Source organism: Myotis yumanensis, unplaced genomic scaffold (assembly GCF_028538775.1).
Source record: "Myotis yumanensis isolate MYYU_CA2020_CCGP unplaced genomic scaffold, mMyoYum1.0.hap1 SCAF_4, whole genome shotgun sequence".
Taxonomy (NCBI): Eukaryota; Metazoa; Chordata; class Mammalia; order Chiroptera; family Vespertilionidae; genus Myotis; species Myotis yumanensis.
In genome coordinates, this window is record NW_027223755.1 from 98,920,234 (window position 1) to 98,945,377 (window position 25,144).

A 25,144-nucleotide genomic window follows, 5' to 3' on the forward strand; every position below is an offset into this window, starting at 1 on the left:
TGCCTCTTGCACACCTCCCACTGGGGATGTGCCCGCAACTAAGGTACATGCCCTTGACTGGAATCGAACCTGGGACCCTTCAGTTCTCAGGCCGAGGCTCTATCCACTGAGCCAAACCGGTTAGGGCCTTGTTTGTAACTTTACGGCTGTTAGACTCTCAGCAACTGAACGGTAGACTGGCTACCTTCCTCCGCATGGTTCTCTTCCCCCCAAATTTCACATCTTCCATAATCCTTATCCGCCAGATTCCCCCAGTCCTCTTCCAACAAGGAAGGAGGTTAGAACCATAGAGTGTGGTGGGGCAAGAAGTTGGGGGACAGGGAAGGGGGTAGAAGGAAGGCTCTGGAAGAGGGAATGACAGACTTCGGTCATTCTTACACGAGTTGTTAATAGTAACTGGGAAAAGACATTGAAAAAGCAATTCAAGGACATACAAAAAAGTTTTTTTTTAAGTCCAAATGCTAGATTTCTCCCTTGTCCCTTCTGAGGGGACTCGTGGCTAAGTTTCTCGTGGATCCTTCCAGAAGTTTTCTGTGCACGTACACATGCATGTTCATTCTCTCCCTCACCCTTGCACTTGGCACCTGACCCTCTGTGTGTCTCAGCAGCACTCCGCATCCCTTCCCATTCTTCTCGGGGCGGGGCCTTTCCTGGTGTGGATTCACCCTGGGTTATTTAAACACCCCTCCCAGGGCAATCGGATGACTTCCTTCCCCACAACAGTGCCGCCCTGAACACCCCTGAGTCTGGCTCGGCCCCAACATAAGGGCCCCCTGCAAGGAAAGGTAATGGGGGGGGGGGGGTGAGTAAGGAAAGGATTTCCAGGAGGAGTTGTGAAGTGGGCAAAAGCAAGGGGGCTAAATCCCTCATGAGCCCCTGTCTATGGCCCACTTGGGGTGTGGGGAAGGGGTCCTAGGTGACAGCTCTGTGCTGAGCTGAGGCTTCTGCAGTCCCAGGTGGGCCCCCACCTATATTTTTTAAATATATATAATGTGTTCATTCTTTTCCTTTAAAAAAATATATACATTTTATTTCAGAGAGGAAGGGAGAGGGAGAGGGAGAGAGAGATAGAAACATCAATGATCAGAGAGAATCATTGACCGGCTGCCTTCTGCACACCCCACACCGTGGACTGAGCCCGCAACCCAGGCATGTGCCCAGACCAGGAATCAAACCGTGACCTCCTGGTTCATAGGTTGATGCTCATCCACTGAGCCACGCCAGCAGGTCCCACTTATGTTCTGTAGCTTTGACTCCTCCCTGACACCTGCTCCACACCATCACACCATCGGCTTGCTGGAGGCAAGTTCTTTGGTGCCCTCCAGGCCCTGTCCTATCCTCAGACCCTGGAAGGAATTCACTGCGGGACCAAGGGAATTGCTCAAGCGCTTAGCTGCCCAGAGAGGAACTCCCTGTCTGAAGTGGGGGCAGGGTTTGAGAGAGGAGCCAGGCAGAGCCAAGTTCACAGGGGCAATGACAGGACTAGATTTGGCAAGATCTGTTAAAGGCTCCCCACCTGAGAAGACGGGGGCGCGGGGGGGGAGGGCGGCGGGGGGGGTTGCATGCAAGATCCCTGACTCCTCACAGAGGGACTTGCCAAAAGTTCACATTCCTGGGCCCCTCCCCACGCTCCCCTGTCAGGAGCTCAAAGCCCTGGAATCTGCATTTTTACAAACTGCCCTCAGGATCCTGGTGCACACCTTCAGAGCCATTGCATCTTTCAGGGCCCTTTATCCTTTTTAGGTTCCCAGACCTTTCTGAAAAGTTAACTTAAGGATCGTCAATTAAAAAAAAAAAAATTGTTAGTATGTATCTTCTCCCCTCCCCCAAGAGAAAGGCCCTTTGCTGTTTTTTGGTTTTTCCCTTTTCTCATCAATGCAGCAGAACCAGGCAGCCAAGGCTGGAGAGTGTTAGTCTGTTGAATGAGTGAATTAATGAACCTATTGATAGTGATAGACTCTCCCCCAGGAAAATGCACATATGGACACACATTTTAAAATCAAGTGTAGGGAGACTCAGAGACCCTCTTAAGCCCACCCAGAGATGTCCCCTTAAGAATAAGGATTCTGCCCCTGGCTGGGTAATTCAGTTGGTTAGAGTGTCATCTCCAACACCAAGGTTTCGGGTTCAATCCCAGGTCAGGGCACATACAACAATCCATCAGTGAATGCCTAAATAAGTGGAACAACAAAAGTTGATGTTTCTCTCTCTCCTCCGTCCTCTCTCTCTCTCTCTAAAAGCCTAAGTGACCGAACGACCAGTTGCTATGACATGCACTGACCACCAGGGGGAAGACAACCAATGCAGGAGCTGCCCCCTGGTGGTCAGTGCACTCCCACACCGGGAGCGCCGCTCAGGGAGCTTATGAGCAGCACAGGCTCCTCCCCAGCCACCTGCTGCTTCTCCCACTACTACATCCCTCCTGTTGGACTGCCGGTTTCGTGGGGATCGGGCTGAAACCAGCAATTTGACATCCCCCGAAGGGTCCCGGATTATGAGAGGGCACAGGCCAGCCTGAGGGACCCCACATGCATCAGGCCTCTAGTCAAGAAATAACATAATATAAAAAGAATAAGATTTCATAGGTCTCTGTAACACTGAAAGCTCAGTTCTTTGGTGGCAGATACAAGAGAAGGCCCAAAGGACACTAAGTTTTCAAAAGCTGCTGGGTCTGGGCCAGGGTAAGCCCTTGGAATCCACTTTCCCACCAACCTCCTTATCTATATATATAAAAGCCTAAGGGACCGATCAACAGATCACTATGACGTGCACTGACCACCAAGGGGCAGACGCTCAATGCAGGAGCTGCCCGATGGTGGTCAGTGCACAGCCAACCTCCCACAGCCCCTCCCCCTACCCAACTGGCTGGCCCAATGACCTCAATCAGGGTGGCCAACCTCCAGGGGCCCCAATCGCCCTGATCGCTGTCTAGGCCGAGGGACCCCACTTGTACACGAATTCAAACACCAGGCTTCTAGTTTTATCAATAAAAACACGTGGGGAGCCTGGCTGGTGTGGCTCAGTGCTTGAGCGTTGACCTATGATCCAGGAGGTCATGATTTGATTCTGGTCAGGGCATATGCCTGGGTTGCAGGCTTGATCCCCAGTGTGGGGCATGCAGTAGGCAGCCCATCAATGATTCTCTCTCATCATGGATGTTTCTGAGTGTCTCCCTTCCTCTCTGAAATACACACACACACACACACACACACACACACACACAGGTGAGGAAGGGACTGGTCTGAGGACTCTGGATACCCAGTGTGGGTTCCTGCCTCTCTCCCTGCAGACCTCTTTGCTCCATCTAAGCCTTAATGGCCCTTTGGCCAAAATTTATTTTGCTGCCTTTTGGAATCTCCCCTGGAGACTGTGCGCTCCTCCTTCCCAGCTGGGGTCAGAGCCCCCCAGTGCCCTCCAGAGTGGCCCTGAACCCTCCCAGCTGTCCGGCTCCTTCGGGTTCATGGCTGGACTGGGTTTACTATCTGTCCAGCTGCAGCCTGCAGTGCACAGTGTAACCGGGCACATGCTGGCAGCATTGTGCAATGTGGCTATTCTGAACCAGAATCCAGCAGCTTTTATGACCAGCTATGAAGCAGTCTGTCCTGCCAGGGCCTGGAGTTATCAAGTTTCAAAGGATTTTTTGTCCGCCGGAGATGGCACGGTGATAATGATGGCAGAGCTTCCTGCGCGCTCGGCCCAGGCACTGTGCTAAGTGCTTTGTGTGAATTATCTACAAGAATCTCTTCAAAACCCGCTGGGAGGGGGTGGTTATCACTGTTGGACAAATGAGGAAACTGAGGCTGGGAGCGCTAAGAAGCCTCGCCGAGGAGTCAGCTGACCATTTGTGGCTGCAGGACCGGAACGCCGGCGGCGCACTTCAGAGCCCCTTTTTCTCAATTTCCACCGACACTGCTACCACCTGCGTGTAATTCCCTAGCTATCGAGGGCACAGGGCCCAGACTGGGCTTCACCACACCTGCTGGAGGACCCACCTAGGTGTTAGCCAACAGAGAGGCAGCGAGAGCCAGGTGAAGGCCCTCGGCCAGGTGAAGGCCCTCGGCCAGGGCCCACGCCAGGCTCGGGAGTGAGGGTGGGGCTGAGGATGTTTAGGAAAGCGGTCCGAGCGGCCCCGTCCGCCTGCTCAGCGTGGGGGCCGTGGGGGGGGGGGGGCGGTGTCCGGAAAAGACCCCGTGTCCCCACCCCCAGCCCAGGCTGGCAGCCCCACTCCCTCCCGCCGGCCCAGAGCGGGCGCCCGACGCGTCGGGAAGTCCCGCCCGTCCGATGGCCCCTCCTTCGGGAAGGTAAGCACCACCTTCCCGGGAGCGGCCGGGAGAGCCCTGGGTCTGCGGGCGCCCCGCCCCTCGCGAGTAGTGACCCGGCGCCCCAGCAGCGCCTCACTCGGGCTCCCGCGCAGTCGCCGGTTCACCTGCGCCCGCTGCCGCCCCTCGGTGCGCGCAGGGTCCCCCCGCCGCCCAGTACCCAGGCCCGCGTCGCCACCCGCTGCCCGCCCGCGCACCCCAGCGCCACCATGCATTCGCTCTTCAAGAAGAGAAACAAAGGCAAATACAGCCCCAAGGTGCAGACCCGGAGGTGAGGAGGCGCCCGCACGCCGCTCCCACACGCCCTCGCGGAACCGCGCGCTGCGGGGCGGGGGGCTGAGGCTGCAGGGAGCCCAGGAAGCACGGTCCTGGGAGGCCGGAGGGCGGGGACGGAGCCCGGAGTGCGCGACTCTCTGGAACGTGCGGCCCAAGGGCCACCCTAGAGCTGGGAATTCCGGCGGCGGTAGGGATGGGCTGGGCGTCCTGGGGAAAACACTGGATCCGGCACCGGAGAGTTCCAGGAGCCCAGAGAACACTGACTTAGCGCCTAGAGGGCGGGAGCTGAGCTGGAGGTGTAGGCGATCTCCGTCTCCCAGGGTCGCCCCGGCGCCGGAAGCACCGCCCGGGTGGGGAGTGGTGTGTCCAGAGACGCTACACCCCAGGCCGGGTGGAGGGGACCTAGGAAACGCTGTCTAGGGGCGCACGGGGGCGAGTAAACTGAGCTAGGGTGTGGGAGGGGGCGTTCCCCTCCCTTGGACAGCGCGCAGGTGCTCCTGGCGTGGGGAAGCCTGGAGGTGGGGGTGCCACCCTGCGCTCGGTGGGTGTGGGGTCTATGGGGGGGTGGGCACAGGCTGAAACACCTCCTGTTCCCGCTCCCCGGCAGCAGCAGAGCTGGGGTCTGCGCTGCGGCTGGGCGGTGTCCGGACCTCCTTCTGGCCGCACCCTCCCCCCCCCACCCCCCCACAGCCCCGAAACTGGCGGCGTCTCTGAGCCCGGGGTTCCCAGGGCGGGTTGGGAAGGGAATGACATGTCTTGATGTGTTTGCGTTGAGACGGCAGCCCACGTCCGTTTTGATAAGCCTAATGTATTCACTTAATAACCGGTTTAAGGGAGCCTCGTGGAGATGCTGAGATTGAGGGAGGGGGGCGGGACTTCGGTCTGTCTAGTCCCCGCTGAAGGGAAAATGGGGGTGGGGCTCCCATTTAGGAGAAATTACTAAATTTCTCCCACAAGGGGCTCCAGGCAGGTGGGGCACTCAGGAGGGCACAGCCCGCCGCCTGCCTGGGTATCCTCCCCAAGGTGCACTCACCGTGAGCCCGGCACCCCTCCTTGACTCTGAGCTGCTCCTAACTCCCTCCCAGGCCCCAGATGAAGGCAAGAAAACGCTGGCCAGGGCCCCCACCCTGCCCCTGTGGTCCAGCCCAGGCAGACCTGTTTGACAAGTGCTGTGGGGCCTGGGTGCTGGCGCAGGGCGTGTGGGCACAGCCCTTTCAGAAACTGCACTGCCCAGTGATCCCACCCACCCCCACCTCTCCGTTGGTCTGTTTCAAGCTCAGACGCGCATTTCTTTCCCTCCCCTCGGAGGCTCCCCCCAACCCGGCCCCCTTGGTCTTTCACAATCCCAGAGATGGGGCAGGGCCCTGCACACTGTTCCTCTGTGCCTGGGTCCAGCTGGCTCTCCAACTCAGCTGGGGTCCTGTCCAGTCCCTGAGCTGTTCTCTCGAACATTGCACAATTGCATGCTCTGTGCCAGCCACAGAGGACTGGGCTGTTCTCCCTCCATTAAGGCTCAGGCCCCTCCAGTCCTTCACACCAGGAGATGGGCCAGGCCTCGCCCTGCATCCAGTCCCCCAAGGCCTGGGCTTGGACCTAACAAACGGTTATAATAAATCCAGACAAACTCAGAGGGACTTGGCCTTTCCGGCAGACGTAGGAAGAAAGCATTCCCATCCTTTATAGCTGTGGGGACTCTGAGGGCCTGGGGTGGCAAGGACACTGGGTGCTGCCCCTCTCCACACTCCTAGCCCAAGGCAGCCACCCTCTGCCCTCGGCTGACTGACCTGATTGATCTGAGATCTCAGCTTAGAGGTGTCTTTCTCCAGAAAGCCTTCTTGGTTCTCTCCCCGGGAGGGAGTGAAAGACTTCCTTTGAGCTCCCATGGCCTTGCACAGTCGCAGCCCTGAGGAGGTGCCAGGTGCTTCTCCAAGTGGTCTCACCAGCCCAGTGCGCCCCTCTGTCCTTTCCTCTCCATGGGGTCAAGTTCATGGGCTGGATTATGGGGTGGGGGGCAGCCTCTTGCCCCTTTCTCTCAACAAGAATCTTTTGAGCATTAACCAGTGCTTAAGCCTGTACTTGTAGCTCTAAGATGTGGTCATAGGTCATGGGGCACAGGTCCCCAAGTTATTCTTTCACCCTGAGTTTTGGGGGGTCTTCTCCATTGCCAGTGAGATTCAGCATGGTATGGTGGGTAGGAGCTTTGGCCCTGGGCAGGATGTCTCACTTCTGATTGCGGCTTTGCCACTTCTGCTGTGGGCAAGTGAGGGAACCTCTCTGAGCCTCAAATTTCTCATCTGCAAAGCAGGAATGGTGCTAATATCTTCTACGTGGGGTTCCTGAGAGGAGCAAACGTGACAACAAAGAGAATGCCACTAGCACATCAGTGGGTCAGCATCACTGCCTCAGTTGAGGGGACCCAGGAGCCGGGAGTTGTGGCCTTCACACCCAGGCAGTCAGAGCTTTGAGCTGCACAAGTGCGAACTAGCGAACAGAGTGCCTCCACGGAGAAAACTGCACCTCCCTGTTTGTCAGCCTGTCAGCAGCTGAAACTGGGGAGGGCTGGGACAGGGTGTGAACAGCTCTGCTGCTCCCATCACCCTGCTTCCTAATGACAGGTGTGGGACCTGATGTTCACACCTGAGCTAATGACAGGGTCAGGGCTGACGGTGCAGGTCACCAAGGACTAGGAGGGTCAGGAGGGGATCTGCTCTCATCTTCCTGCGCTGTGGCTGAGTTCAGCCCTGAGCAGCCCTTACTTCCTGGCTGTACAATCTGGGGCAAGCTGCTTGGCTTCTCTGTGCCGCTGTGCTCTCACCTACAGAATGGGCACAAGCAGAGTGCCTTCCTGGCGATATGACTAGCACGAGGATCAAATGAAGTAGTTTAGGAAAGAGTTAAGAATTATAGGAGGCCTCAACCCATGGCAGCTATAATGAGCATAATTATTGAACAAATGCACTTACTGTGTGCCTGAACTGGTCAGGATATGCACTGCACAACTCCAGGGATGCCATTCCTGGGGTGGGGCGTGGGGGGATGTGAAGGAAACATTCACAATCTCCCTGCACTTGATTGATGGAGCTATGCTAATTACAAGTATGGTTACAGGACTGGGTTTCAGTGGGAGGGGAGGGGGCAAGCAAGGGCTTTTGTCCCCAGCAGGACATAGAACTGGGCAGATGTTTTAGCCTAGTGGCTGTAGTGCTCCCTAACTGGTCTGAAGTAAGCACTGTTAGAGACCTCAGAGATCACGGAGGACTTTCTGGGGAAGGTGTCTCACCTTTTGTGGGAAAGAGTGGAGGGGTGAAGATCCAGCTCTAGAGTTAGACTGAATTCTGCCTGTTTGATTTTGGCAAAGAAATTTGACCTTGCTGAACCTCCATTTTCCCATCTGTAAAATGGGACTAATCTTGCTCTTCCACCCAGACCTGGGTCCCAGCAAGCATCCTGCAGCCTGGCCTGGTCTCCTGACATCACAAGGTTGCTGCGAGAATGGCTCAGTCCTAATAAGGGGAACCTGTGTGGGAGGCAGGGCCCAAGGCTTTGTAGGCTGGTGAAAAGGACATGTAACCTCCCAGAAGCCAGCTGGGGTATCCTGAGCCTCTTGGTGGTTAAGAGCAGAGAACAGAGAACTTGATGGCCAGGTGTTGAGTTCAAGCCCCTCCTGAGTTGTGTGAGCTTGGGCAGGACACTTAACATCTCTGAGTCTCAGTTTTCTCATCTGTGAAATGGGAGTGATGATAGCAACTCTTTAGCTGGTGAAGTCAAATGTGCGTGATAGGCCCAGCCCCAGGCCTGGCTCAGTGAATGCTCAGTAAACCATAGCAGCCAATGTTAGCAATCACACACGGCTGTTAAGAGTAAGGATCGGGCTAAGCCCACAGTTGACCAGGCAGCTGGTCTCCTTCCAACTGTGGAGGCTGCAGCCTGGGTGGGGCATGGGGTCAGCTGACTCTCATCCCTCCACCCAAACATTCACGGGGACCCTCACACCCGCCTTAAGCAGACACATGGAGAGACACACATGCACACACTTATTAGGAACAGCTGGAAAGCCTGAACGATTTGACAGGGAGGCTTTCCCTCTCGGGAAAGCCTGCCTCCAGCCACATGGGTGATTGGACTGCAGTGATCCGACCAGCCATCTCTCAAGCACCTACTGTGTGCCTGGCATGGCCATGGATGTTATTGCATCCCATCCTAACACTGTGCCTGCCATTAGTGCTGGTGTCCCATTTCACAGAGGGTGACACTGAGGCCAAGAGTAAAGGCATGCACCTTGGGTTCACAGCTCACAATCGCTGATGCTGGGGACTCAGGGGCCCCTGAGTAAGGAAACTAGGTCTCCCCACCAGGACCTGGGGCTGGTGGCAGCTGACCAGGCACTGCCCTGGGCCTGTGATTTGGCTTTTGTGTTCGCTGACTCCGCCCAGCAATCTTTTCCTTCTCTGGTCTCTCTCTGGCTTTGCCCTCACTTGCCCAGTCCTTCTCTTGGCAGAGGGAATGAGACCTGATAAATCAGATTAAGAACAGAACCAGCTGAACCTATAAGGATGGCTGCTACTGATGGCGTTTCAGGCATTGTCGGGGGCAATTATCTGGGGACAGGGAGTTTTGGGGGAGGGAGAGGCAGAGCTCAAGTCCTATCACTGAGGCCACTCCCTGAGGAGGGGGAGGAGCATCAGGAGGGTCCTGAGGGGTTTGGGGAGAAGCTGCCTTAGAGCATTTCCAAGGTTCCTGGTCAAGGGAGGAGGATCCAGGATTCCCATCTTGCCACTGGCACCTGCATCCTCCCAACCCGCCTGCCCCGGCTTGTCCCAGAGATAGAGCTGGAAGAGGGAAATCGCCTCTGGGCTTTGTTCTCCCTGCTTTTGGTTGGTCTTCTGTGTGACAGCCTCCTGGGCCTGGGCAGGGAGGCCCCTGGTGCTGCTCTCTGTCTCTACGCAGGCTGGAGCTGCCTGCAGCCTGAGCCCTGACCTTTCCCCCACTTCTTTCTCCCTGCCTCCAGAGGTAGCAGCCCAGGCTGGGCCACCAGCCCCTCTTGCTGGGCACTGTAGTAGCCTTTTCATACTTCCTGCTTCCATCCCAGCACCCTGTCCCTTCTCCCCCTGGCACCCAGGGAGCTCTTTGTGAGACGCAAGTCTGATCCTGTCCCCTTGTAGCTCTAACCCCTGCCCCAGGCTTCCCTTTGCCCTCAGGCCCTGGGAGCTGCCCTGCACAACATGAATGCGGACCATTCACCCTCACCTTCCCACACTGTGTCCAGCCACTGGGCCTTTGCCTTCGCTGTTCCCCTGCCTGGAACACACTACCCATCTTCACTTCCTTGCTTGTCTTCCTCTTCCATGGTTCTTCGCTGTTCCTCGGGAAAGCCCTGCCTAACCTCTGCAGGGACAGACTCACCTTCTCTATTGTCTCACCGTCTCCTGTGTGACTCTCATCTCAGCAGCCATTGGACTCTGTGGTAAACAAATGGGGATGAATGTGTGTCTCCCCAGAGACTGGCTGGTGCAGTCCATGTGTTGAGTGAATGAATGAGGGTGAGCTAAGATTCTCTCCCGCCTAAAACATCTCACAGGAACAAACACACTGGTTTATGTACACATACACACACACACACACATACACACACACACACACAGAAGATGGGGCTGGGTTTCATCTGTAGACAGAAATTTGAGGGCCAGAGCAGAGTGCCCACTGCCCCCTGCCCCCATCCAGTCACCTCTGTGAGGTTAGCAAACCGATGGCAGCAACAATACAGGGTGAGAAGTTAAGACAGTGGAGGCAAAGGGGCCCTGAGCCAGCCTGGTGAGCTTCTGGAGGAGGGGGCTTCTCGGAAGAGAAAGCACTGAGGACGAGACTGTTAGGTGCATCCACCTGCCGTTTTAAACCTGCAATGGTAGTGTGTTGCAAAACTAAAGCAAGGTGGTGGAGGGTGCAATGAGTATGTTGTGTACATTTAAAATATATATATATTTTTATTGATTTCAGAGAGGAAGCGAGAGATAGAAACATCAATGATGAGAGAGAATCATTGATTGGCTGCCTCCTGCACGCCCCCCACTGGGGATCCAGCCCACAACCCAGGCATGTGCCCTTGACCAGAATTGTCCCAGGACCCTTAAGTCTGCAGGCTGACGCTCTATCCACTGAGCCAAACCAGCCAGGGCTGTTATGTACATTTTAAAAAACATGCATGCAACACAATTCCATACAATGTTTCAAGATGCAGGCGTAGTTATGTATTGAAAATGTGAAACAGGCTTAGGAAGAAAGCAGCAGCTCCAAAATTACTGCCACCCTCAAGGAGGGGCCTAAGGGATCATGAACAATAACATTTTCTTTCTTTTTAAACAAAATCTGAAGCACATCTGGAACATCAGCTAAATTGTGGTAGGATTCTTTTCAGGACTTTCTGCATGTTCGAGTTAGGTCATGGGTTTTCAAGTTTTTTCAAGTGAGGGATGGGACGGTCAGGGAGAGCTGGCAAAGGACACGGCGTGGGCGAGAGCCAGGAGGGGAGCCCAGCGTCCTGCATCTCAGCGTCCAGTCAATAGGAAGAGAGAGGATCTGGGGCAGGAGGAGGAAGTGGCCTCAGGATGGTAAGGTGCCCAGGCAGGGGGAGCAAGAATGGAGGTCAAGCAGGGAGGTTCTGGATGCGGCCTCGGGATGGGGAGGCGAATTTGGAAAGGTGTGAACATACAAGAGTCTCTGAGGTTGAGTCCTAGCTTGGGACAACTGTCCTAACTTATAATTGTTGTCGTTCCTAGACAATGCTACCCTCATCTCTCTTTTCCACTCGAGGCTCAGAGTTCCAGTATTCTGCCCAAGGACTCTCAGCTGCGCTGACCTGGGCATTCTGAGCTGGGAGCAGGCAAGCCAGCTGGCAGGGGCCACAGCTGGCCGCTGGTCCTTCCTTTCCTGGATGGAGGGATTTTGTCAGGTCTTGTGAGATACACGCACACAGTGCAGTGGCTGACCCTGGAAGGCTGCAGAGCTGCAGAAAACAGTCGTGTGCAGAATTCTTTGTTGTCCCAGATGCCTGGGCTCAGATTTCAGACTCGTACCTTTTAAGGTTTTCTCCATCCAGGGTAGGGGGTCTTTGGTTCCAATTGAAGGTTGAGGAAGGATTCTGAGTCTGTGCCACCAAGAGCAGAGAGGACTCCAGTCCTGTTGCTCCGGAAGAAGAGCTTGACTCTTCCCACCTATGAAATGGGCAACTAGCTCCCCATGTTACTGAGGGGGAAGCTGAGGCCGATGGGCAGGGATGGGGGGCAAGGTGGGTAGAGTAGGACAAACCTGGGTTTGGGAGCCAAGAACCCACCTTCCAGGTCCAGCTGTGTCACTTGTCAGCTGTGCCGCGACCATATTCCTACCCTTCTCTGGGCTTTCTTTCTTTTTTTTTTAATCCTCATCTGAAGATATGTGTGTGTTTTTTAAAAATATATATTTATTGATTTCAGAGAGGAAGAGAGAGATACAAACATCAGTGATGAGAGAGAATCATTGATTGGCTGCCTTCTACATGCACCTACTGGGGATCGAGCCTGTAACCTGGGTATGTGCCCTTGACAGGGAATTGAACCTGGGACCCTTCAGTCCAAAGGCCAACGCTCTATCCACTGAGCCAAACCGGCCAGGGCTGAAGATATGTTTTTATTGATTTTAGGGAGAGGAAGGAGAGAGAGAAACATCAATAAGTTGCCTTCTATACACACCCCAACAGGGACTCAAACCCATGGGCTAGGTATGTGCCCTGACTGGGAATCAAACCTGCAACCTTTTGGTGTACAGGATGACGCCCCAACCCGCTGAGCCACCGGCCAGGACTGGGCTTTGTTCTTCATCATTGGAGTACACGCTTCAGGGACTTTGCATGTTGTGTGGTTGCTCTCAAACCCCCAGAATAGTACCTAGCACATGGTAGGTGCTCAGTAAACAGTGGTGGAAGGTCTGTTTGGAATTGGGGAATTGGTGGCATGTGGTATTGTGGAGAGGACTGGAGATGATGTGTGTAAAGCATCAAGCACATAGTAGCTGCTTAATAAATGGAGACCCGTACTCCTTGTCCAGTGGTCTTAAATCAGGAATGCTATCCTGACACATCTGGGGGTGCCAAGATCGGCTTGAGCTCTGTTTAAACCTTGCAAAAATCTTCAAGACATGCCCCGGTGTTACAAAAAACAGCTTGAATTTCTGTGTGTGTCTGTAACAAGAGTCCAAAACACATGCCTGTCACAGCCAGAGGTGGTGAGGCCTTCCCTACGCAGAAGCTGACTAGGCCATGAAGCAGCCATAGTTACTACACCAACAACCCTCTCAACCTTACCTCCCCAGGACTAATAGCTGGGTGTGGAGAAACGTACTGCCTAATTACCATAGAAGTTTCTGGTAAGGAGAGTATCAGTCAATTGACCAATCAATCTGGTACAAGACTTCCTTGCTGTAGAGATCGAGGACTCTTCCTCAGTCTGCTCCCTCTAGTCCTGTAACACATTGCTGTGGGTTGTTTTCTCATTCCCACCCTGGTTGCACATTAGAATCATCTGAGGCGCTTTAAAAAGCAATGGTCAGGCCCTGCTGAAGACCAGTTGAGTCAGAATCTCTATGGTCACACCCAGACTTCAGTCTTTAAAAAAAAAAAAAATCGATTACAGAGAGGAAGGAAGAGGTAGAAGGAGGTAGAAGCATCAATAATGAGAGAAAATGGTTGAGCTGCTGCCTCCTGCACACCCCGCACTGGGGATGGAGCCCAAAAAAAGGCCTATGCCCTGGGAATTGAACTGTGACCTGTTGGTTCACAGGTCGATGCTCAGCCACTGAGCCACACCAGCCAGGCAAGACTTCAGTTTTTTTGATGTGCAGCCAGAGGTGTGAACCACGTATTTACGTTCATTGCCTTGCTCCATCTTGTATTAGGGTTATGTACACTTTGCTTTCTCCTCTCAGTAGCAGTTTCCCAGTCTGTCTCACACTGTTCTTGTATTCTCAGTCATTCCGTATCATTTTGTTTCAGGTATATGTTTTATAAAATGGCCTAGAGCTGGCTTTTGTTTTATTTCTATAGTCTCATCTGAGAGTCTTTATCTTTTAACTGGCAAGTTTAACTCATTTACGTTTATTGTAATGACTGATGTGTTTGGAACTACTCTGGCCATATTGATTTGTATTCTTCTTATTGTTTTCTTTGTGTTCTTTTCCTGTATTTTAGTGGATTGAGTTATATTTTCACAATTAAAATTAGGATATAAGGCCTGAATGGACAGAACAAATGAAAATACCCCGATCCAGGGGATATGAATCTTTGTAATTATAGTTATTGAGGTGCTTTTCTTAATCCTACCCATGAGCTATAAACCTTTGGACAATAAGGACTTACTCATTTTTTAGGGAGCCCTTCTGTAGCCCTTAATTCCAGGCCTTGCCTATGCATGGGACTCGATAAATAGGTGTTAAATTGAGCATTTTATAGCATGTTTTCAATAACTCCTGTCTGCAGGGGCTTGGTAATGCAGATGGGCCTGTCCCAGGGCCTGTAAGAAGGGCAGAGATATGAGAGAGAGTTGGCGGGTGAGGGTGGAAATTTATTCAGCAAAAATTGAGTATTTAAAAATATTGTCTATGTAGAAAACCAGCTGGGGTGGCAGCAGTTACCAGCATAGAAACGAACTCTGTGGCCCCAGGCAAGCCGCCCCTCCTCCCTGAGCTCAGATTCTTCATCTGCAGTGGGAGCAGTAATAGTACCGATGGGTTGTTATGAGGATCAAAGCGTGAACCTGTGTCAAGCACCAGGTAGGGTGTGGCCCGGGGAGGTGTTCCTTTCGTGCTGTCCGCCCCCCTCCCCAGCCAAAAGGCCTGCTTGGAGGGACAGGCGGAGAGCCCCTCCTGGTGTCTTCTTAGGAAAGTGACTCATCTCCTAAAGTCATCCAACTACTGGTATTAATTGTACTGATGAAGATGTCAAGAAGATGGGAATCACCGTGTCTCCCCTGGGTGGTGAACACCTTGCTGCATCGTCCTATCGCCTGTCTCCCCGATGTCTCCCTCTTTGTTTGTGGATCTGTATCGATGTTCCCGTGTTCTGAGGAGGTGAATCTGGGGCTTGTAAAAATTCTGGCACCATTACTTCCCAGCTCTGTGACCTTGGGCAAGTTTCTTAACCCCTCCGAGCCTCAGTTATCTTCATCTGGGAAATGGGGAGACAGGAGTTGTTGACTCCTATAAAATGTCTGCTCAATTCAACACCTATTTATTGAGCCCCAAGCCTATTCAGGGCTTTGAATTAAGGGCTACAGAAGCCCCTCCAAAGATGAATAAGTCCTATTGTCCAGAAGTTATAGTCTAACTAGAGGCCAGGTGCACAAAATTTGTGCACTGTGTGTGTGTGTGTGTGTGCGGGGGGGGGGGGGGGGGTCCCTTACACAGCCTGCACCCTCTCACAGTCCAGGACCCCTGGGGGGGGATGCCCGCCTGCCAGCTTAGGCCCTCGTGGACATTCCCCTCCCTCCCACACCCCAGGGGTCTGAGTCTCTCCTGCCACCGCTGCTGCACTGCCAGCTGTGAGTAGGCTTCTGGCTGAGCTGTGCTCCCCCTGTGGGAGTGTACTGACCACCAGGGGGCAGCTCCTGCATCGAGCGTCTACCCCCTAGTGGTCAGTGCACATCATAGCGACTGGTCATTCCACCGTTCAGTTGATTTGCATATTACCCTTTTATTATATAGGATAGGCAGGATTAAGAGGATTAAGAAAGGGCCTCAGTGACTATGAGGATGCCTACCTCCTAGGGCTGTAATTTCAATGGGTAATGCATGAAAGGGCTGAGCAGGCGATAGGCACCTAGTAGGTGCTCTTATTGTTTAGTTATTCATATTCACTAGTCATTTCCTGAGTGCCTACTGTGTGGGCCTTTGTGTCAGGGACAGGACAATGTCCAGGAGTGACAAGCCTTCGCTCTCTCAGCCAGGTAGTGTTTAAAGAAGGTGGAGACTGGGGCCACCCAGCACCCTAGGTGAGCTCCCACCATTTCTGGAGGTTTCTAGGGAGGCACTCAGGCCTTGACTGGCCCTGGGGGCAAGCAGGACCCACCCAGAAGAGGGTGGCAGCAGCAGGAGGCCAGGACCCTTCTATGGCTCTGGGAGGAGCAAGGTTGGTTCCCGGGAGAGGTGTGCACCCCTTTACATTCCAGACATTCCATGGCGGGTGCCTCCTGCTCCTACCTGCTCCTGCGCACACCCACTGAGGCACAATTAACCTGGACAGGGAGGAGCTGGAGACGTGTTCATGGGCTGGGACATGGGGACTGACTCAGGCCTGGAAGTCAAGGTGGCTTTGGCCAGGGAGGGAGAGCTGTCCCCATGAGACATGCCCTTTCCCTTCCAGTGTCACCCCTACACACGGAAAGCTGAGTTGTGACGATGGGGTACAGAACATTCTGAGCAGGAAGGAACTGCTGGAGTGGTCACGGGGTGTGACCTGTTCCCTGGAGTGGCGGTTCAGGAAAGGGGCCGTTCTCCCAGCTGGAGGAGGGATGGCTGGGCAGCAAGCCAGGTGCCCCAGTTCTGCCCATGGTCTGTGGGTAAGGATACTACAGCTCTGGAGGCCTGGAAAAGGGTGTTGGGCTGCGTTCTGCATGCCCAGGCATACCACACCCAGGCACCATGCTCTGTTGGGCAAAGTAGGAGCCTTGCAGCTTGTTTTGAAGCCAGGCAGCCAGGGATACATACCTGGCCCCGGGCAGGTGTCTGGCCAGCCTGTGTGGGTCTGGTGGGAGAGTGGCAGAGAGCAAAGGGAATGGCTATTTATTATGCATCTCTAGGTACCAGGCACTGAGTGAGGCAGATAGATGCTCTGAGCATCTGTCAGCCTCTTTAGGGCAAGACAGATAGTCGCTATGGGCTTAGAGAAAAGTGGTCCAGAGGCCTCAGAATTATCGAGCCGTGCCATTCTGTACAGTAACCGCTAGCCGCGTGAGATGTGCTTAGAACACAGTAGATGTGCTTCTCATGAAAACTACATGCCAGGCTTTAAGGACTTAGTGTGAAAAGAGGAGTCTAAACTATCTCAATAATAGTGTCCTATTGGCTACCTGTCAATATAATATTTAGATATTAGGTTGAATGAAATATCTTTACAAAAGGTAAGTGTACCTGTTTCTTTTGACTTTTTTCATGTGGCTACTGGAAAGCTTAGCTACAAATGTGGCACGTTCAGTTCTTTTGGACAGTGGTGGCCTTGATCTCAAAGTGACATAGTATGCCCCCACCCCCAAAATGTTTCCCACCTATTGAATGTGTCTTTCTGTTTGCTACTTGGCCAGCTGATGCCATAATCCCATTGTATGGATGAGGAAACGAAGGCCAATGAAACAACACACATTGTTACTCCAAACGCCGACAGAAGTTCATTTGACTGTTGCTGAGACAAGCTCTGTACTGGACCCTGTGGACATGGCAGTGAACAAAATACACAAAAGCCCCAGCAACTAGCCTTTGTGATGTGACAGCCATGTCCTCAGTGCTTTACAAGGACCATCTCCTTGAATTATCTCAACCCTCTGCGGTGGGATCGATTCTTTGTTTTTATAAATATTTTTAATTGCCGAAACCGGTTTGGCTCAGTGGATAGAGCGTCGGCCTGCGGACTGAAAGGTCCCGGGTTCGATTCCGGTCAAGGGCATGTACGTTGGTTGCGGGCACATCCCCAGTAGGAGATGTGCAGGAGGCAGCTGGTCGATGTTTCTCTCTCATCGATGTTTCTAACTCTCTATCCCTCTCCCTTCCTCTCTGTAAAAAATCAATAAAATATATTTTTAAAAAATAATAATAATAATTTTTTGTTATGTATTTTATTTTATTTTTAAATACATTTTATTGATTTTTTTACAGAGAGGAAGGGAGAGGGATAGAGAGTTAGAAACATCGATGAGAGAGAAACATCGACCAGCTGCCTCCTGCACAGCCCCTACTGGGGATGTGCCCGCAACCAAGGTATATGCCCTGGACCGGAATCGAACCCGGGGACTCTTCAGTCCCCAGGCTGACGCTCTATCCACTGAGCCAAACTGGTCAGGGCAGGGATTGATTCTTATTCCCAGTTCACAGATGAGAAAACTGAGGCACAGAGAGGCTAAGGAACCTGCTCGAGCCCACACCCAGGTTGGAGTGACAGCACAATCTGCATTCTTTCCCCATGCCAGCTGACTCAGCCCTCCTCCCTGCAGGCAGGATAGAGAGAACGGGCCAGTTGGTTCAGCGAGAGCTGAAGGCAGCCAGCAAGGGGGGCTCTGCTGTGGATTGGAGGGTTAGCCATTCATGGTGTCCTTGGAGGGCCTGGGTCTCTCCTGGAGCCAGGCGACTGGAAAGCAGGTCCTTCTGGGAGCTGTAGGGTCCAGGGGGGAGGTGGAAACACCAAGTGGGACAACTGGGCTTGCAGTCAGGAGACTCTCGGCTGGGGTGGTCCTGGAGGTAACCCATGAACAGAGACCCACAGAGGGCATGGCAACTGCACAGGCCCTGACGCAGGAAAGAGCCCCACACACCTGGGAAGTGAGGCCAGGCACAGGGATGAGGGCCGGGGCAAGAGCGGCTGGTTCTGGGGCCTTGGGGGCCTGGGCAGGGGTGTAAGCTCTATTCTGAGAGCAGTGGGGAGCACTGGCCAGCCTGAAGCCGGACAGGGGTGCGTGCCTGGTTGCATTGTTGAAAGATCTCTGACAAATGTGCTGAAGTTGGCTCTGGGAGGCAAGAGTCGGGGTGCAGGGAGGTGGTTGGGGTGGCCGTTGCACTGGTCCAGCTGAGAGGTGGCGACCTTGATCAGGTGGAAGCCATGGGGCAGAGGGAGGACAGAAGCACTGAGGGCTGTTACCAGGTGGAGCCAGCGGAGGAAGAAATGGGGATCAGGGCGGTTCTTGGGGTTCTGCCTGAACAACTGGGTAGACGGGCCTTCCCCACCCTCCCTTCTGTGGTTCCCTCCTGCAGACAGGGGAGTGTTCTCAGAGCAGCAGAAACCCCGTCATGGAAACACCCTGCACCCCTCTAGTCTCCGAACCTGTAGAGGCGATCCTTAGCCCAAACTCAAGACGGGTCAGCCGGGCCAGGCCTGGGATCTGCGTCCTCCCAGCAGCCTCATCACCCGCATTCGTGCACCAGCCTCTCCCTGCAGAGCTTGGAGGAGGAGACGTTTCCAAATGTTGAGGTTCCTTGTGAATTCTCCACGCCCGGGTGAGGCAGCATTCATGAGCCAGAACCAGAGCGTGTCTGGGCCTGCATGCACACCGGTGTGAATGGCGTGGGTAGCCTGGGGTCTTTCGCTCCTCCTGCCAGTGGGTTCTGGCGTTGGCCTCGGCTGCTGGCTTTTATCAGCTCCTTAAAAGGAGCCCAAATCCCTGGTGGAAGCAGAGAGCCTGGGCTCCCCCCACGGTAGCACTTTATATCTATTCTCTCAATTAACCCCCACCCCAGCTCTGTGGTGTGCGTACTGCCGTGACCCCCATCGACAAATAGGGAAACTGAGGTTCAGAGAGGCCAGGTAACTTACAGCTTAAAAGGACTGAGCCAGGATGTAAATCCAGGATATCTGCCTTCACCCCCAGCTTGTAACTATCCATAGCTGTACTGCAGGAAAGGGTGAGGGCATCGCACAGAACCAAGGCAAGAGGCGACTAGCGGGTCCCTCGAGACACCTCGGTTCTTTCTTTGCCCATGTGAAGCATCCACAGTGACCTCGGGTGCCACCTCTGTCCCCTTATTCTTTTTTTAAAATATATTTTTATTGATTTCAGAGAGGAAGGGAGAGGGAGAGAGAGATAGAAACGTCAATGATGAGAGAGACTCATTGATTGGCTGCCTCCTGCATGCCCCCAACTGGGGATTGAGCCTGCAACCCGGGCATGTGCCCCTGACCGGAATCGAATCCGGGACTCTTCAGTCCGCAGGCCCACACTCTATCCACTGAGCCACACCAGCCAGGGCCCCGTGTACTTGATGGCTCAATGACCGGACCATGGGCCATCCTGGGCCACAGCGGGTGTCACATGGCCCTGGGTTCTAATCCCAGCTCCCCACTTTGCAACTGACCTCTTCGGCTGTGAGTGGCCACCTGCAAAGCAGGTCGGACTGTGGTTATTGAATTTCTAACTCGCAGGAACGGAGCCGGGGTACCTGATGCCTGTGAGGCTCCGGGCCCTCTCCCCACAGCCCCGCTCTGAGCACATCCTGGGACACAAAGAGGTGCCTGTTCTGGGCTGATGCCTGTGGGCTCAGGCCCAAAAACCTTGTTTGTGCCTGAGTGTGTCCTCAAACCCAGCCCTGACCGGCCTGCACCCCGTTTCTCCCTTCTTGTGCCTGGAGTCTCATATGCAGACCAGGCCTAATAAACAGGGCTGCTTGCCACACCTCGGACAAGACCTGGGCCTGGACTCACACCAGACTCCGGCTTCCTCAGCCTGGGAGAGGGGAACCAGGGCTGATTCCCCGGAGAAACGGCCCCAATCTGCCCTGTGAGGACCTCACCTGGCTTGTGAACCCACCTGCAGCCCTTGCCCGCAGCCTGGGCCGGGCTGAGGGGCCATTTCTGGCGACAACTGAGTTCTGGGTCCCATCAGATTTTATCAGGTGGCATCTCAGGCCACAGCACCCCACTTCTTCCTGCCTGTCCACAGGTGGGCATCCCAGGTGCCTCATCACCCAGAAGCATCTGCTCCTATAGGGGTTTGCTGGGAAATCCAGAAATCTAGAAGGAGCCTCTTTAAAAACACAAAAAACAACTAAAATATAAACTTTTTTCTAACCCCCCAGTTCTCCCAGTGTCCATTTTCTGTCCCAGGATCCCATGTCCCATTTAGTTGTCATGTTTCCTTGATTGCCTCCTGTCTGACAGTTCCCCAGTCTTGTCTTTTGTGACCTGGACATTTCAGAGATGTATTTTGTAGATCTGTCCTCAGTTTGGGTTTGTCTGCTGGCTACTGGCAATGAGATGGAGACTGTGCCTGACTGTGGCAATGAGATGGAGGCTGTGTGTAACTATGGCAATGAGATGGAGGCTGTGTGTAACTATGGCAACGAGATGGAGGCTGTGTGTGACTGTGCAATGAGATGGAGGCTGTGTGTAACTATGGCAACGAGATGGAGGCTGTGTGTAACTGTGCAATGAGATGGAGGCTGTGTGTGACTGTGCAATGAGATGGAGGCTGTGTGTGACTGTGGCAATGAGATGGAGGCTGTGTGTGACTGTGGCAATGAGATGGAGGCTGTGTGTGACTGTGCAATGAGATGGAGGCTGTGTGTGACTGTGGCAATGAGATGGAGGCTGTGTGTGACTGTGCAATGAGATGGAGGCTGTGTGTGACTGCAATGAGATGGAGGCTGTGTGTGACTATGGCAACGGGATGGAGGCTGTGTGTAACTGTGCAATGAGATGGAGGCTGTGTGTGACTGTGCAATGAGATGGAGGCTGTGTGTGACTGTGCAATGAGATGGAGGCTGTGTGTTATTGGGAAGGATTCCGCAGATGTGATCCTGTGTCCCCCTCAGCGCCTGGTGTCAGGAGTCCCACCCTGGTGATGCACCCTCTCCCTGGTGATCTTAACCTTGCTGTCTTCACTGTGAAGTTACTGTTTTCCAGGAAGAAGCAAGTGGGGATCCCCAGGAGAGAAACAGGCTCCCTGGGGAAGAACTTCATGCACAGTTCAGGGAGCAGTGTAAGGGCTTCATTCTGTTGCGGATGCAACCCTACGGGGAATGGAAGTGCAACAAATATGTGTTGCATGCACAAATGTCATTGTCACTATTGTGGAGCCCCTATAATGTGCCAGGCGATTTGCATGCCTTCATTTGGCACCTTCTGTGTACCGGCCACAGCTTAGGTGCTGATGAAACAGCAGTGACACACTTGTGAGTCTGAATCCCAAATCTGCTTTGGGACCCCTAAAGGTTGCTCTGAACCTCCAGCTCGATCCTCAAACCCCAGAGTGATCTTTGAAACCCAATTCTCCTGTTTCCAGAAGTGACCCTGACCCTCCCCACCCACCTCACTTAACTAGGTGGGACATACCACCCCCATTTTACAGATGAAAATGAAACCGAGGCTCAGAAATATCAACAGCCCCTCCAAGGCCACACCCATGGTTGGTGCGGTCAGGATTTGCACCTGTCTGGTTCCAGATACCAACTGCCCTCTGTGTGACCTTGGGCAGGTGCCTTCGCTTGTGAGGGCCTCAGTTTGCTCATCTGTGTAATGAGCAGGTGGGGCTGGATGACTTCCGAGGCAGCTTCCAGTGCCCAGGGCACTGCCCGCAGCTCTGGCGTCCATGTAAAACTTCTAAGTGGAGGGAGGGCTAGGCATGCCCTCTCTAGCATGTCACTCAGATCCGATTCCCTTCCCTTGCCAGGTGGGTGGAGGTGCCAGGTGAGTGTGTGGGAGGGACAGGACTGGGACAAGGATCACGGGAAGGGCTGTATCTTGGCCTCCATCAGCCCAGCTGATGGCCTCCAGGGTGCCGCGTCTGGCTGCCCCTTGTGGCTTATTAACGAGATGAAAAGCTGGACCTGCCCAGCCAGTTCCCAGCCCTCCTGGGCTCTGCACCCGCATTCCTGCGCTCCTGGCACGGGGCTGGAGCTGTCATGGGGACACGCTGGCTTCTGTGGCCACTGGGTGGCAGGAGGAATGAGGACCCTTCAGTCAGGACCCTAAACCCAAAGGGTGAAGGTGTTGGAACCATGCTGGGCTCTGCCCTGCTTTCTGACAGTGGGACTGCGGCCAAGTGACCTGATCGCTCTTGTGCCTGTTTTCCTAAATGGGAGAACGGTGCTACTTCGGGGGGGGGGGGGGGGGGGGGATTAAATGAGCTCATCTATATGTGACTTGCTTAGCACCAGCCAGGGACATGGTCAAGCCTCTGTTGAGTGTTCACTAGCATCCTCCAGGCAGCTGGGCGTAACCTGGAGCAGGCCCAGCCTCCATGCAAAGCAGGATGAAGGACTGACTCGAGAGGCCGAGGGAAGAAGAAAATAAAACCCTACCACTTATAAGTGACACCCCACAGCCTTATTGAAGTATAACTCATATACCATGCCGTTCGCTCATGTAAAATATGCACTTCCATGGTTTTTAGTGTATTCAGCAAATTATACAACCATCACCCTAATCAATTTTAGAACGTTTTCATCAGCTCAGAAAGAAACCCTCCCCCTTAGCAGTCACTCCCCTCTCCTCAGCCCCTGCCAACCCCTCACCCATTTTTTTTTTCTTCTATGGATTTGCCTGGTCTGGATATTTCAGATAAATGGAATCATACAATGTGTGACGCCCGGCAGGATGGTTTCAGGGTTTCTCCGTGTTGTCGCGTGTATCGGAACGTCACTCCGCTTCTGGCTGAATTGTGTTCCCTGTGTGGTTAGACCACACTTAGTCATTCATTGGTTGCTGACCAGTTGGGTTGTTGCCACTTTTTTGGCTGTTGTGATAGTGCTGTGTGATCTGTGGACATTTGTGTACACGCTTTCCTGTGGGCTATGTCTTCATTTGTCTTGGGCAGATGGAATTGCTGGGTCATATGGCAACTTTATATTTCACTTTTTGAGGAACTTCCATACTGTTTTCTAAAGTAGCTGCACCACTTTGGGGTTCTAATTTCTGCACATCCTCGTCAACAATTGTTAGTGTCTGTCTTTTTTATTATTTCTATCCTCGTGGGTGAAAGTGGTATCCTATTGTGGTCTGGGGCACTTGGCATTTTGTTGTTGTTAATCCTTACCCGAGAATATTTTTTTTCCATTCATTTTTAGAGAGCGTGGAAAGGAGGGAGATGGGGGGAGAGAGGGAGAGAGAAACATTGATGTGCGAGAGACACATTGATTGGTTGCCTCCTGCACATGCCCCAACCAGGGCTGGGGATCGAACCTACTACCCAGATACATGCCCTTGACCAGGGCATTGCTTAGAGTAATGACTCAAACCCACAGTGCCCGGCCAACGCTCTTGACCACTGAGCAACACCAGCCAGGGCTGGGGCACTTGGCATTTTAAGTTAGTATGTTAAGTGCCTATTGTGTGCGGGAGCCCTTACAGGATAGCCACATGGGTTTGCTAATGGCCTGCACAAGGGACTTGCCTGGGTTGGGATTCTAGCTCTGACATTTAATTATTGTGTGAGTTTGGGAAAGTTACTGAACCTCTCTGGTCCTCAGTTTCCGCATCTGTAAAGTGGGGATGATAAATAGTGATTACCCACTGGGCCAACACCTACCTCACCGGGTTGTAATGAAGATTAAAGAAGTGGGTGGGAGCCTGGTATGTAGAAAGTAAATATGAGCTCCTATTAGAATGGTGGTGTTGCTATATATGTTGGCTCATGTGATTTTTCCCATGAGTAGCTGTTGCCTAGTTTTGATCATGTGGCCTCTAGAGCAGCGGTCGCCAACCTTTCGGACCTCACGGGCCACCAGTGGGTCCACCGGTTGGCGAATGCTGCTCTAGAGCAAGACTTCCCTAGGAGAGAATCCTGGCTCCACATTCACAAGCTGTGTGACCCTGGGCAAGTGCCTTGACATCTCTGAACCTTGGTTTCCTCATCTGTAAAGGGGCATACAAACCTCCCCAGGGAATTAGGGTGTGGGTGCTGATGGGGTGGTGCCTTCTAACCTGTCTGATGTCTGTAAGTGTCAAATTACCATGATGCCTGTGTGGCTACCCCAGTCCACAGATGGAGAAACTGAGGCATGTTAGGCTAAGATGGTCCAAACAATAAACAGCCCAACAGGACTTGGAGCCCACGCCTCTGTGGCCCAAAGCTCCTGCTGAACCCTCCTTTGTTCTCCAGTAGGGGCCCAGGTCCCTGGAGCCGGCTGTCTCCATCCCCCTCTCTGCCCCATGTCCCCTTCCGGTTGGGCTTTAACTAGAATAATGGGCAGCCAGGGTGGGTCCAGAGTGCTTTCCTCACACCTGCCCCAACCAGTGAAGGGGCTGGATTGGGAACTGGCCCCACACCCTGAGGTGCAGCTGGGCTGGGCCCGAGAGAGATGAAGGCCCCACCTAACCCACACTGCAGGTTCCTGATGGTGGCCAGCACCGTCATGGGTTAAATATTTGAGTTGAAACTCCCCACGGTCTCAACAGGCCAGGCTAAGGACCAGTGGCTAAGGTGGGGCTGAGGGACCCGGAAGTGCTCACATTCCCCAGGTGGTCTGCCCGTCAGGGGGTGGGAGCAATGGGGGTTGGCCCATGACCCAGCAGCCCAGCCCTTACCCCTCCTTACCCAGATCCTCCATCCACAGTCCCCTCTACTGAGCCTTCCCGGCCACTCCACTGAATACCAGCTTTCTCTCTTGCAGGACTTCTCAGAGCCTTTTCTGAGCCATAAACTTATGGAGGGGTTGGTTTTTCCTAACTGCCTTGACTGGCAAAGACTTCATTCAGAGAGTGACTTAGAAGCCTGGGATTCCTGGGACCCCACTTTGGGAAAGGCTGCCTCCTTGGTTGACTTTGCAGAGGTGTGGCCTCAGTCTTGTCATTCTCCCTGTCCCCCCTCCCACCCCACCCCACCCCCGCCCCC

General features: G+C 53.6%; 1 protein-coding gene across 2 annotated transcripts in view; it reads left to right on the forward strand.

Annotated features, from left to right (window-relative positions):
- The first annotated feature begins 4,391 nt into the window (after positions 1 to 4,391).
- The window catches only part of PPL (periplakin), a 47,194-nt gene continuing 26,441 nt past the window's right edge, over positions 4,392 to 25,144 (forward strand). Inside the window, exon 1 of one of the 2 annotated variants that reach the window (XM_070413049.1) lies at positions 4,392 to 4,590. In XM_070413049.1, the coding sequence (XP_070269150.1) occupies positions 4,529 to 4,590 (62 nt within the window). In that variant the 5' untranslated portion in view covers positions 4,392 to 4,528. The remainder of the gene's footprint in view (positions 4,591 to 25,144) is intronic. The other variant, XM_070413048.1, reaches the window with a different exon arrangement.